A 12,947-nucleotide genomic window follows, 5' to 3' on the forward strand; every position below is an offset into this window, starting at 1 on the left:
AGTGGCCACATTTGCCAACTGGTCCCATTTGATCTAACTGGGAAAAGGTGCTTTTTCAAAAGGCAATTGGACTTTGTTTTTCCCTGAAGAGGTTTCACTTTGCATCCAAGAAGCTTCTTCAGTTCGGATTGAATGCTGGGGAGTGGAAGGATATATATTCCTTGCAGTCATCTGGTCATTGGTACTCTTTCTGAGAGTCATTGAGGCTGCTTGGAGGTTGATCTGTGCCCTGGGGGTCACCTGAATAGTGCAAATGGGTGTGAAGCCTTCTTGGAACTGCTGAAAGGGATATAAATCCTTCCGTTCTTCACCCTTCGTTCAGAACTGAAGCCGCTTCTTGGATGAGAAGTGAAATGTCTTCAAGGAAAAACAAGAGTCCAGTTGCTTTTTGAAAAAGCACCTTTGGGACAACCACGATCTGGATGACTCAAAATCTCCATCGTCACTTAACCTTTTTCCCATCTTCCCCTTTCCTCTCCTTTTTGAGATACTTTTCAGACAGACAAGCGGTTCATCTTCTCTTAAAACTTACTTCCTTTTGCAAAAGTCATTTAAGCCACCCTAAGTCTGCAAACTGATAGGACTTTGATCTAGACGATGTCACTTATTGAAAGGAAAAAAAGGGGGGGGAGTCATATTCTCTGTCTTCCTCCTCCCGTTGGCTTTCATAAATGTTTAAATACGTGTCTTCAAACTTGGTTCCATGTGGAGCGCATCTCATTTTTAAAATCCTGATTCTGCAATAGTTATCTATGTCTGTGCTCAGCATGATTTTCTCAATTATTAATCATTTCAGGGCTTTAAAAATCTGGGCACACACCTACAGGATCCTACCATTTTCTGACTTTGGGGGGGTGGGTGTTTAGTGGACTATCCTGCTGTCTCTCGGTGTCTTCTTCACCCCTTGAAATATCAGCTTTAATTGTTCATTTATACCTTAGACCGGCGAAGCAGGAGAATAAGGAACCCTTCGGCTCATCTGTGATGCTAGACGGTCTTTCACCCAGCAATCTCTTTGAAATCTTGACTTCTTTTTCAAGCCCTGGCTTTAGAGCCTTCTTGAACAAAAATGTCGCAGGAGATAATAGTTGCCGAAAGAATGGCTTTTAGGGCCATTGCTGCCCCCTCTGAACCTCAATTTCCATATATACAGTACATATATATCCTTCCCTCCCTCCATCTGTCTTTCTTTTCTTTCTTTCTTTCTTTCTTTCTTTCTTTCTTTCTTTCTTTCTTTCTTTCTTTCTTTCTTTTCCATCCATTTCCTTCTTCAGGCTCCATTTCCCCCTCCCTCCATCTCCCTCCCTCTCTGCCTTCCTTCCTTCCTTCCTTCCTTCCTTCCTTCCTTCCTTCCTTCCTCTTTCTTTCATTCTCTTTTTCATTCTTTCTTTGTTTCTTTCTTCCTCAGGGGAGAGCAAATCTGTGATAAGTGCTAAGTGCATTTAGGCTGCATCAAGTGGCTGTCAGGGACAAGCAAAACCAGAAGGCAAGTGTTGAGTGAAAGGTCTGTTGGTGTTCCCAGGGACCGAGCGGTGTTTATGAGTGACGGTTAAAAACAAGCAATGGAGTTGCACAAAGAATTTGCACTTGCGATGTAAACAGGACAAGCTGTGCTCTGTACAAAAAGCATGAGATTCTTTGCCCAGAAAAGGTCAGTTGTGAGAAGCATCAAAAGAAAGTTTCCATTCAAAGGCGATTGAACAAAATCTCTGCATCTGATCAATTTTTTGCTAGTTCAGATCAAATCAGATACCTTCAAATTGATTGAATATTTCTGAGCATGTGTGCATCTCACACACGGGGGGGGGGGGGAGAGAGAGAGAGAGAGAGAGAGAGAGAGAGAGAGAGAGAGAGAGAGAGAGAGAGAGAGTTGAACTTGTGTACAGGAACTGAATCATTTGGGCAATAGAAGTCAACCTGATTATTTTAAAAGTTTCAAAGGTTGTTTATTTACAGGGCCACCACAGACCAAAATAGAACTGAAATTTGAACTGCTTTGAATCTGATCCTCATGTATCTCATTTTGCATATAGGATCTTCCTGTCCTTTTAACACCCATTTGTGGGAGTAATCATTTGCTTTTTTGTAAATAAAATGCAGACAAGATATTAATGCTTCTTCTAATTAACCTCAAGTCAATGAGGGATCTTTTTTTCCCCCATTTAGATGTGAAGATCCGACAAGATATACAAATTCCCATTAGATTCCTGGATCTGAGTTTACTCATGCTTGCATTCTGAAGCTTAATAGGGTGGAGGGGTCTGAATTAAACACTAAAATAGGAACATTACACAGGATCCATTGATATGTGTGATAGGTGTTAGCACAGAACAAAGCAGCAACAAAATTCTAGGTTTGATAAATGTGTGAAGCCGAAGACTGAGAGCAGAAAAAACAGATTTCTGGGCATGAATAAAGACAGACAATTACAGTAATAAATCATTGGGGAGGAAAGAATCGCCCTGTAGGGCACTTCTTCTGCCTGGAGCCCATAGCTTTTCTCAAAATCAGACTTTTTCCCACCCATTTTACCCTCCAGCAAGACCCTTCCCCGAATTTCAGGAGAGGTTTTTTTTTAAAATAAAACCCAAATCCATCATCCAGTTCTCAGCCACTCTGCCTCCTATCACAGCTACATTAATCTCATCCTTTGTTTTCAGGCTGTTTCCCTGACCGTTTCCATCTAATTTTTAAGGAATATTTATTATCTCCAGGTGCTGACAAATAGCCGAAGCCCTACAGGAGAGGAATGGCTGTCTTGAATGTGTTCTCACGCTGCCTATAATCTCAGGACAAAGTGATTTGTGGCTTAGCTAAAGCTGATGCCATCCATCAAAGGTTATCACTCATTTTCCCACCGGCCTTCCAAAAAGTTGCCTTGATAATTAGGCGGGAGTTTGAAATTGCCAACTCTGCAGAAAAAGGCTGGAGAATAAGCAGGATTGCAAAGAGTCAAAGCTGATGAAATACACATGATCCTTGATTTACGACCACAATGGAGTGCAACACTTAGGTGGCTAAGTGAGACATTTGTTAAGTGAGTTTTACAGCTTTTCTTGCCACAGTCGTTAAATGAACCACTGCAGTTCAAAAGTCACTCAGTGCTTTACAGCCCTCTCAAAGCAGTTTACGAAGTCAGTATTTGGCCCCTCAACAATCTGGGTCTTCATTTTGCCGACCTCAGAAGGATGGAAGGCTGAGTCAACCTTGAGCCGGTCAGGATCGAACTCCTGGCTGTGGGCAGAATTAACAATAGCAATAGCATTTAGACTTATATACCTCTTCACATACTTTACAGCCCTCTCCAAGCAGTTTACAGAGTCAGCCTCTTGCCCTTAACAATCTGGGTCCTCATTTTACCGACCTCGGAAGGGTGGATATGCTGTATCATCAAACGTGAGCCAGTCAGGATCAAACTCCTGGCAGTGAGCAGTGAGTTAGCCTGCAGTACTGAATTCTAACCACTGGGCCACCACAGCTCTTCATGGCTAAGCAACCAGTCATAAACTGAGGATTACCTATAATGACGATAACAAAAAAGTTGCACGACACTATCATCCTTCAGTCTGTTTGCCTTTGAAGACAACTGTTCCAACCGGGTGACACTGGCACACGAGGAAGCAAAATGAGAGGCGATGGTTTTTAAACAGGCAACTTTCAAAGATCTTAACATTGCTAAACACACACTCACCCATCTGCTCATTCATTTATTCCCGGCATTTTGCACGCTTCTGTTTTAATCACCCTTGAGAAGTCCAACTGAGAGCATTCATGCGTTCCGCATTTCCAAACTTCTGGAAGTTGACATGAAGTAGATTTACTGCAACCAGCATGTATTTATGACAGTTGTAGTGTTGTGTGTGTGTGTGTGTGTGTGTGTGTGTGACATGAGTAACCTGTGTGATTTGCGGGACGATCACAGCAAAAAAGATTGTAAAACTTGGCGCGACTCACTTAACCAAGAGCCGTTTGAAATGAGATGGGTGGGAAATCAATTTAATCAGTAAGTAACACAATTGCCTGTCTCAGCAGCAGAAATCGTCACCCCAGTTTGCCGTCATAAATCGAGGACTACCTGCAATTGAGTTGGAATGGGTGATCAGCCTCCTTCCACGTAGGGTTTCCATGCTAGTTGCTTCCTTCATTGGTTTTCACTCATAAACCTGGAGGCTGAGAAGTGCCACAAGGTGATCAAGGGAGAAAGACTTGAGGCTAAATCATGTTTTGATGGGGTCATCTTCTTTTTAATTTCCCTCTCAATATCAGTGATTGGAACATTGGAGGTGGTTATTTGGGTGTGCGGGTTTTTTTCCTCCCCCCCCCTCCCCCTTAAAGCCACAGACATTCTACTCTGGGAAAAGTGATTGCGATCCAGGCATAAAATAAATCAGAAGATATGAGAGCTTTTATTTCCTCCGTCCAGTGCTTCCCAGTCCTTGATACCTGAGGCTTTTGTGGTTTGAAGCACTTGAGTCCCTTCAGATCTAAAAGATTTCACTTAGAGAAAGAGGCTTATTTCCCTCTTATGCACTATGTTTTGAAGGGGCCTGATTGATTCAGCCTTAATCCTTCTTTCAAAAAGGAAGAGCCTGTAGTTGTTCGTTCCCCATGCATACAACGGAGCCGGACAGGAACAATTAAAGTGTGCTTAAGTATTTGCAACTATGAATTCTTTTCATTCAAGGCAGGAAAATGCTTCTGCTAAACTATAATCCCACCAGGATTAGTTTAGTTGCCTCCGGTACCATCAGCCTTCCCAGGAAGACCAGACAGGAAACCCAACCAGATAAGCTAATTCTACTTTATTGTAAGGCTACATTAACAGAATTTTGCAAGTCTGAAAGTGCAAATCTCCCGCCGTCTCTTTTATATTCTGAGAAATTAGGGAAGATCTTTTCTTTCTCTCTTATCTGATCACTTCCTAGGCAGTATCTCTGCCAGTCTCCCAGGATCATTCCTACTTACCATTCAGTGTCAGGCCCTCAAGAAGCCAGGAGCTGGGATAGAGTTCAAAATTACTACGACTTTACTTCATGCTATCTGTATTCAAGAATCTGATCTGAGAGATCTCTGGCGCTCTCCAAGCTTCGTTGTTTTCTTGCAGACATACCCGAACTAGATAACATCATCAGTGCTAGTAGATGTTACCTAGTTTGGATCATGAAATGTCTGCAAGAAAACAACCAAGCTCAGAGAGCATCAAGGACCCGTCATTGGTGGAATTCATGAGGGTTTGGAGTTAAGTCTCTTATAGGATATCATGACTGATGATGTGTTTTACCCCACCTTTGGGCTCAACCTGATTGCCTCCTGCATACAGGTGGCATTGTTCTTTCAATGTCCAAGTGTGTGAGATTTCCCCCTTACTAAGGAACTCGATAGAGAAATTTCTCCTGCGCTAGTGTGTCGACCTAGTTGTTGCTGCTTCTGGCAGGTCAAACATCCAGCCGAGCTTCTGGATTACTCGTTTGCTATAAATAGCTTCTTCCCAACATTGCTATGTCTACAGCAGGTGAGGCCATAAGCCCTGATGGACATTTGGCATTTTGCTCAGGGGAGGATAAACAGAGATGCCTGACATGATTCCCACATGCATGCTTTGCATGCCTTGTTTGAAGAAGACCTCCGACTTTTTTCTCCTGTCAATTCTCTCTTTGGATTGTGGGGATTCCTGCATATTTGTAATGGAGTATACCACGCAGGACAGCCTAGGGCCATTACTAAGGTGTGCTCACCTGGATTGGCCCTCACTGTCTGTTCTCATGATGACTAACCCAGTAGACATGGAAGTCCACTAGTCTTCTAGCAGATGGCCTTCAGAGGTAGCCCCACTGATATCAAGACTATTAGCCATCAGTCCCTAGGGCTGGCTTGAATTTGACCAATAATATCATTATTATCTTCAATGCCTTTGGCATCCTTTCCCCCCCCCCCCAGTAGTGTTTCTTATTATCCTGCCATTTTTATAGCAGACACCGAGTGTGTCAATGTATTCATTGAACCTACTGAATCTATGGGGCCCAAAGAAGAGACATGAAACCCTTCTTAATTTTGAGGGGCCTTGGGCTGGATGAATCTCAGCTAACCAGGGCATTCTTGCAGGGATAATTTCTACGTCCAGACTATTAGGGAACACTTCCTTTTTCATTTATAACATTGGCATCAACTCCTATTGAGTTTTCCAACTGGGTTTCATTTGGCTTAATTTAAATTGTAACCCAACATCCTTGGAAACTCACATGATTTGCTCAGATCTTATATGGAATGTTGGGCTGTGGGGGGGAAAATACCCCCATAAATCACAAGTAGCAGCCTCTATTTTCATGGGTCTCCTTTCTGGTTCATCTCTGGTGGCCTTTTGGCCATTCACCATGCTGCTCTCATCCAGGACAAAGCATGACTGATGTCTCTTGGCATCTTCCAGTGCAATTTATAGAAATTTCCTGGCACACTTGAATTGGTCTATCAAACACCAGCTTGGCTACCTGAGCCCTAAAAATAGACCCTACAGTCTATTGTCCACTGGAGGACTTGAGAAATTAAGGAATCAATTAACTGTCCCAACTCTGAGAACGAAAGGAGAGAGTGCAGGCTTCCAGCTACTTTGCTAAAAAAAAAAAAAAAAAAGGAGAGACTCACTTCTTCGGCCAGCCAAAAGCTTCATTTTGTGTATCCTCTGTATTAAGCCAAGAATTCAAGAGTTTTTGCATGGAGCGAAGGAAGAAGTAGCTGGTCCTTGTCTGAAATTGCAGCATGTTTCTGAAATCTAAAAACAAAAACAAAATTGAGAGTGGCTTTAGTGAATCTAGAATAAACCTGAGAGATCCAGTCTTGGTAACGGTGTGATCAATCAGCTAATTGATTAGTTCTTTTTTTTCCCCATTGCTCTAGATTTTTTAACTTTTAAAACCTATTTTAAAAAAGAAAAAGAGAAAAAGAAATGGAAGAGATGGATAGGCTATAAAAAAATGAGTAAGTATGTTCAGCAACTCATTAGATTAGTGCTGCATATGAAAGGGATCCTATCGCAATTTAACATTTCAAAACTTCTATTAAAATCAAATTGATATTCAATAATTAACCAGGGCACTGAAGACAGCGTGTGGAAGTGTAATAAGAACCATCAATCAGGATGAACAACAAATAAGAGTTTCTGCCTAAAATCTAAGTAACTAACAAACTGATTTTATATGTTTTAGCCTCCAGACCCCTAATCATCTTTGTTGCTATTCTCTGCATTCTTTCTAGAGTTTCAACATCTTTTTTCTATTGTGGCAACCAAACTTTAATCATCAACTTTGGGGAGTTTAGTGACACTCAAGTCATAAGCCATGAATCAGGGCTAAGCTGTTTTGTTGGGAGCTGTATCTTTAAATGGAGACCTTCAGCTACAAACTATCAGCCTCTATAACCTGAGACTTAAATACGACTTAGAAGGACAGTTACTTTTTGGATTAGGGAGGAAAAAAAAATAGTCAAATTAGGGGGGGGGAATCCTTTCTTTTTTAAAAAATCTCACTTTTCCCCTGGTGGATTTTGCTAAAAAATACATTTGTGATCAATAACATCCACATTTGATGCTCTCGCTGTAGTCCCTTCCTTCCAAAGGATTACGGCAAGACACGAGAGGTTGAGCATCTTAAAAAACGGTCCTTGCAATGTTCGGAGATGCTACTTTTCAAATTCTTTCTCACTCTGTCCCACTTTGCTGAATTCACCTTGCTGAAAGGTTATGCTCTTGAACAAAATTATTCTGATGGTTCCCCCAGTGCCATGGCAACAGATTATGATGTCAGCAGCATAGACAAGAGGGGAGGGGGAAAAAAACAGTTACTAAGATTATAAAGAGGGAAAATTCACTTTGCAATGCTGGATTTTTTTTTTTCTTCCCTGACTTCTTTGTTTGCAAAAGTCCATGTCATTTTTTTAAAATGATTCAATGAAGGCAGGAAAATATTACAATTTTTTTTTGTTGCTGGGTTTCCTAAGAATGCTGTTTTACTTCTAAGCTTCCAGTAAATGCAGGAAAGTCTTCGTTTTATGGTTTCTAAGAATGCAGTTTTATTATTCCCCTGGTTGAGGAATTCTGGGAGTTGAAATCCATACATTTTAATGTTGCTGTGGGTGAGAAACTCAAGCACCTCTTCCCAGCTGGTCCCTCCAGATGGCCAGGACTGTTATACTCCCCCAAATCCCCAATGCTGACTGGGGAATTATGGGAGTTGAAGTCCTCACATCTTAAAGCTTCCAAGTTGAGAAGCAAAAATGTCCAATCAATGACCCTGTGAACAAGAATTAGTTTTAACATCCTCTTTGCACGAACGGTATGCTTCTGCGATGCTCCAAAGGGTAGCGTTGGGGGTTATATATGTTAGATGGGAAAGACCATTGCACTTTTCCTGGAACTGTTGTCATAGCAACAAACCAGCATTGCAACCTATTGGTTCTAGGTTCTAAAGAGGCAAAAAAGTTGGGGAAAGGAAGGCTAAACTTTTTCAATTCAATTAGGAAAAGAACAGAGAGATTCACCCTGATAGCCAGACCAACCATTATCAGCAGCCAGTGCAAAGTTCTCCAGATAGTTTCAATGGTCCTTTTAAGGCGTCACAGCTTCCTAGTCCTCATGGATCAGGAGAAAAGCATTTTCCCTGAGAAATCCTTGCCACAAGCCATAAATAGCAGCAAAGGAATTCATATTCCAAAGCACAAGTAAATAATAGATAACCATCAGGCCAATTCATTAATGTCTAAATGTCAATATTTCGCTAATGGCATAATTACCCCATAAGCCCAAATGCCAGTCTGTGAAACAAAACAGCAAACAATTTGTCCTCAGGCAGTCATGCATAATTATCAAGAGATTTTAAAACACTACTATCTAATTGTATTTATCTCTGTTGCGTGCTGGCAAATCTGCTGCCAACTTTTCTTTTGAACTAGCCATTCAATTCTCTCCTGTCTTCTCCAAGCAACCTTTATCCCTACCCTAAAAGGCTTAATTTGCTACTATTAATGGCAGAAAACCAGATGTCAGTAGCCTTTCTCAGGTCCCCTAGCAACTGGAAGACAGCACCTGTTCTGTAAAATAAGTCAGCTTTGCTTTCATTTTGAAGTTGATGAAGCTGAGAAGCAGGAAGGCCAGCATTTTTGTAGAGGAATTCTCCTTTGGCCTGGTGACTGATGCACCAGGAGGTCCGTGGGAGAAGGAAGTCCCCATGTGGCCACATTCTGCATTCAAGGAACCAAGCTTGGTCTGCTGTTGGGATCACAGATCAGCCTACAAGATACCCAGATCCAAGCCCTCTGGGAGATTTCTCCAGAACTGAGTTGCAGTTCCAACTAAATGATAACTGAGGATTCTTCACTCATGACCATATTCTCATAAATGAGCAGCGAGGAGGATTTTTCAGCTGTGATGCTCCTGCTTTCACCATGGAAGAAATAGATGATATACAGACAGACAGACAGACAGACAGACAGACAGACAGACAGGCATGAGATAGATAGATAGATAGATAGATAGATAGATAGATAGATAGATAGATAGATTAGATAGAGATGATAGAAAAGAGAGAGAGAGAGAGAAAGAGAGAGAGAGAAAGAAAGAAAGAAAGAAAGAAAGAAAGAAAGAAAGAAAGAAAGAAAGAAAGAAAGGAGAGACAAACAGTGTCATTCCTTTGAAAAGCTTCCCCTAGAGAAATTATCCACCTAATTTCTCAGCCTGCAAAATTTGGGGACCGGTTTTCTTCTGCTGTTTGGGAGCAGTTCTGTCGTTAAACCCCAACGTAATTCTCTCTGCCTATCCAGCTAGTTTTTCAACACCGGCTGGGCGAGAGTGACCATTTCCGACCCTCTTCACTGCTAGCATTTCAGAATGTTGGACGCCATCCTGCTCCTGAATTAGCCCAAGGCTTGAAAGCTGAAGATCCAAAGCCACTTGAAACCGAAGGACCCTTCATCAAACACCTCTATGTTGTGAGTGGGTTACAGGAGCTTCCAGAGACACCGCCTGGTCTGGCTATGCGAGGCTTGGATTACAAAGAGAAGGAGGCATAGATCTGAATCCTAGCTGAGTTGTTTTGCTCCTTGGGAGGGATCAGTCCATTAACATGGAGGCAAAGGAAGGACCAAGGTGAGAGACAGGCAACCAAGAGGAACAGAAGACTTGACCCCTCAACCAGAGAGTGAAGCATCCCATACAGGTAGCCCTGAAACCAGAAAATAAGGCTATGATAGCACTCCTCAGACACCTGTAAGGATGTCCCACAAACTTGTTCTCTTGTTTCAGAGGGCAAAAAAAGCCCTAGATAGATAGAAAGAAAAAAGGCACAAATAAGTGGTTTCCAAAAGCTTTCACCACAATGATCGGTAGGCTTTTGATTGTTGTTGTTTTCTTTTGTTTTGAAGAGAAGGAGGGAATCTCTGTGTGGCTTTCATTAACGTTTTAGATCTTCTTGGAATCTGCCAGGAGACTTTAGTGTTTGGCGCTGAAAAGAATAAATGTAAACATGTTATTGCCAACCCATCTAGTCTAGACCAGTGTTTCCCAAACTTGACAATTTTAAGGCATGAGGACTTCAACTCCCAGAATTCCACAGCCAGCGTTGCTGGCTGTGGAATTCTGGGAGTTGAAGTCCACATGCCTTAAAATTGTCAAGTTTGGGAAACACTGGTCTAGACAGTGATGGACTGGGAGGAGAGGGTCTACCAGGACTTCACAACTCATACGTCCAACCTAATCAAAGCCTCCTTTTTTGCATCCCGAATCCAGACAACCCCGGATTCAGCTCTAGCAATGATTCAACAATGTTGTATCTTAGTTTCCCCTTACTAATTCTAAGTTATCATAGACTCTCTGGGATGGCTGTGTTAATAGAATCCTTATTTGTTTATAACATTTATTATAGGCTTCCCACCTTACCTCAAGGTAACTCTGAGTGGTTTCCTGCACAAAAGATCTTAAGAGTAGATGTTCTTAACCCCTGATGAAGAATATCTGCTCTTAACTCTCGGGAAACCATCATTTCCTGATGGTGAGAACAATGAACCACTGGAACGGCTTGCCTCCAGAAGTTGTGGGTCCTCCGACACTGGAGGTTTTTTTTAAAAAGATATTGGACAATCATTTGTCTGAAACGGTAGAGGGTTTCCTGAATGAGCAGGGGGAAGGGACTAGAAGACCTCCAAGGTCCCTTCCAGCTCTCTTCTTCTGTGATTCTGTTACCTTGCACCTGCCATCTTGGAGATTTGATCAGAACATGTTTTGCTTTGTTGGATATAGGAGCATGGTAGCTCAAAAATGTTCCCTGCTACACCCTTGTAATCTGCATACCTGTTTCCCAAAATCAGGGCCCCCCAAGAAAAAGTCGTGTGTTTGGTCAATATTTCCCTTAGCCTACATTTGCAAGAATAATAATTTAAAATACACGATCCCATAGAAGCTGCAAGTAAGCCTGTTGTAAGTATGTAGGAGTGGACTATTCTTCCTTTTGTGTTCTCCTCTCTCTCTCTCTCTCCATCATCCAACCAAGTACGTTGATCCACTGCATTTTAATTTTCCTTCTACTAATGTTCTCTCCCTTCTGTCCCTTCCCTGATCCTCACCACCTTCCTCCAATCATGACGAACTTGATTTTTCTTCTCTAGGTTTCTCTTAAGTTTTCTTTTTTTCTTTTTTTGTTGTTTTACCCTTTCATTCTAACTTTAGTTCATTTTGTTGTGTGGTAACCACAGTTATGGATGACGCCTCTCCTGGCACACAGGAATATATTATGTTACGGCAAGACTCCATCCAATCTACGGAGCTAAAGAAAAGACAGTCCCCTTTCCGAACTAAATGCCATGAAATCTTCTGTTGCCCTCTGAAGCAAGTCCACCTCAAAGAGAATACAGAGCTGGAAGGTTTGTGCTCCATGCATCTTTTCTTTCCTTTTGCCCTTTTTGGTTTTCCTTCTCCTACTTTCTTTCTCCCTTTCCTTTTTTTTTTTTTTTTCATTTCTTCTTTGCCTTGTTTTCTGGAAAGGCTGTGCCTGGCCTGTTGAGTCTGATGCTACAGGATATGAGAAGCTGCCTAGAATTCATCTCTCCTTGTTTTTGCTTGCTTGTAAATGTGGGGTAGACCCGGTAATCTTTACAAAAAGTTTTGGGAGCTTTTATCATTGTAAAGAAGCTGTTTGTCCCCCTTCGAGGCATTAATAAAAGGTCTCTCTGTTCATGTCATTTGAGTTGCCTTCTGGCTGCAAAATTTGCTTGCTCTTCTAAAAGGACATCTCAGAGTTTCTTCCCAGCTCCAGCTCCTTCATCAATCCCTGGAGTTCTCTTGATTCTTTTAACGTTGTCCTGAGCTGGGGAGAATTAATATCACCCTGTAGTTGAACTTTAATTCTTGGGTCCTTCGTGAAAGTTTTGTTTGTGCACTGCTTCTGCTGATCTTGCCAAAATTGCTTATACGAGCTGCAGTTTGGCAAAGCGGGGTAAGGTTTTCTGCATGCATGGTTGCACTCTGGAAAGTTTCTTGCATGTTGTAGAGCAAAATTGGAATGTGTCTCTCTCCTCTCCTCTCCTTTGTTTAATTTATGCTCCAGAGATGAGATCAGACATCGTTGGGATGGTTGATGACTTGCTTGTTTATGACTTGTGAAGAGCAAACTTTGGTCTTACTTGCCTGTGGGTTGGTCTATGAGATTAAACCATTTTTCCTTTTTGTTGCTGTGGTTTTGGGACAACTGAATTCTTGGTATTTCTGTAATGTTTTCTCTTATGTGTTTTCTATTACTGCCTCAATTCTACGTGGTAAGATTTTGCATGTTTTACATCAGCTTCCATATATGGTTATTTAGCTAATGAATTCACTGGGGGATTGTCTATATACGTGGATTTGATTCGGTATATAAGGGTAGATGGTTTTGGCTGGTGAAGAACAAACTGTGGTTTCCTTTCAGTCTGGG

At 41.8% G+C, this 12,947-nt stretch overlaps 1 protein-coding gene and 1 long non-coding RNA gene across 6 annotated transcripts in view; one reads left to right on the top strand and one right to left on the bottom strand.

The window, feature by feature from the left end:
- The window catches only part of FGF13 (fibroblast growth factor 13), a 78,982-nt gene that overhangs the window by 25,473 nt on the left and 40,562 nt on the right, over positions 1–12,947 (top strand). The window contains exons 1-2 of one of the 3 annotated variants that reach the window (XM_039354732.1): positions 9,607–10,202; positions 11,734–11,901. The exons of 1 other annotated variant lie outside the window; for it this stretch is intronic. In XM_039354732.1, the coding sequence (XP_039210666.1) occupies positions 11,736–11,901 (166 nt within the window). In that variant the 5' untranslated portion in view covers positions 9,607–10,202; positions 11,734–11,735. Of the gene's footprint in view, positions 1–9,606; positions 10,203–11,733; positions 11,902–12,947 lie in introns of those variants that run through there. One more of the 3 variants, XM_039354730.1, reaches the window with a different exon arrangement.
- On the bottom strand, positions 3,981–9,431 carry LOC120313160. 3 transcript variants are annotated; one of them, XR_005558073.1, is made up of 3 exons: positions 7,520–9,431; positions 6,640–6,766; positions 3,981–4,170 (listed from the first exon to the last, which is right to left on the bottom strand). It is a non-coding gene; the product is annotated as an uncharacterized LOC120313160 (long non-coding RNA). The 3 variants fall into 3 exon arrangements; XR_005558074.1 differs by having other exon boundaries at positions 7,719–7,758; XR_005558072.1 differs by having other exon boundaries at positions 6,640–9,431.

The sequence above is a fragment of the Crotalus tigris genome, unplaced genomic scaffold (assembly GCF_016545835.1).
Source record: "Crotalus tigris isolate CLP2741 ecotype Arizona unplaced genomic scaffold, ASM1654583v1 scf7180000018585.330925593:3314079, whole genome shotgun sequence".
NCBI classification, from domain to species: domain Eukaryota; kingdom Metazoa; phylum Chordata; class Lepidosauria; order Squamata; family Viperidae; genus Crotalus; species Crotalus tigris.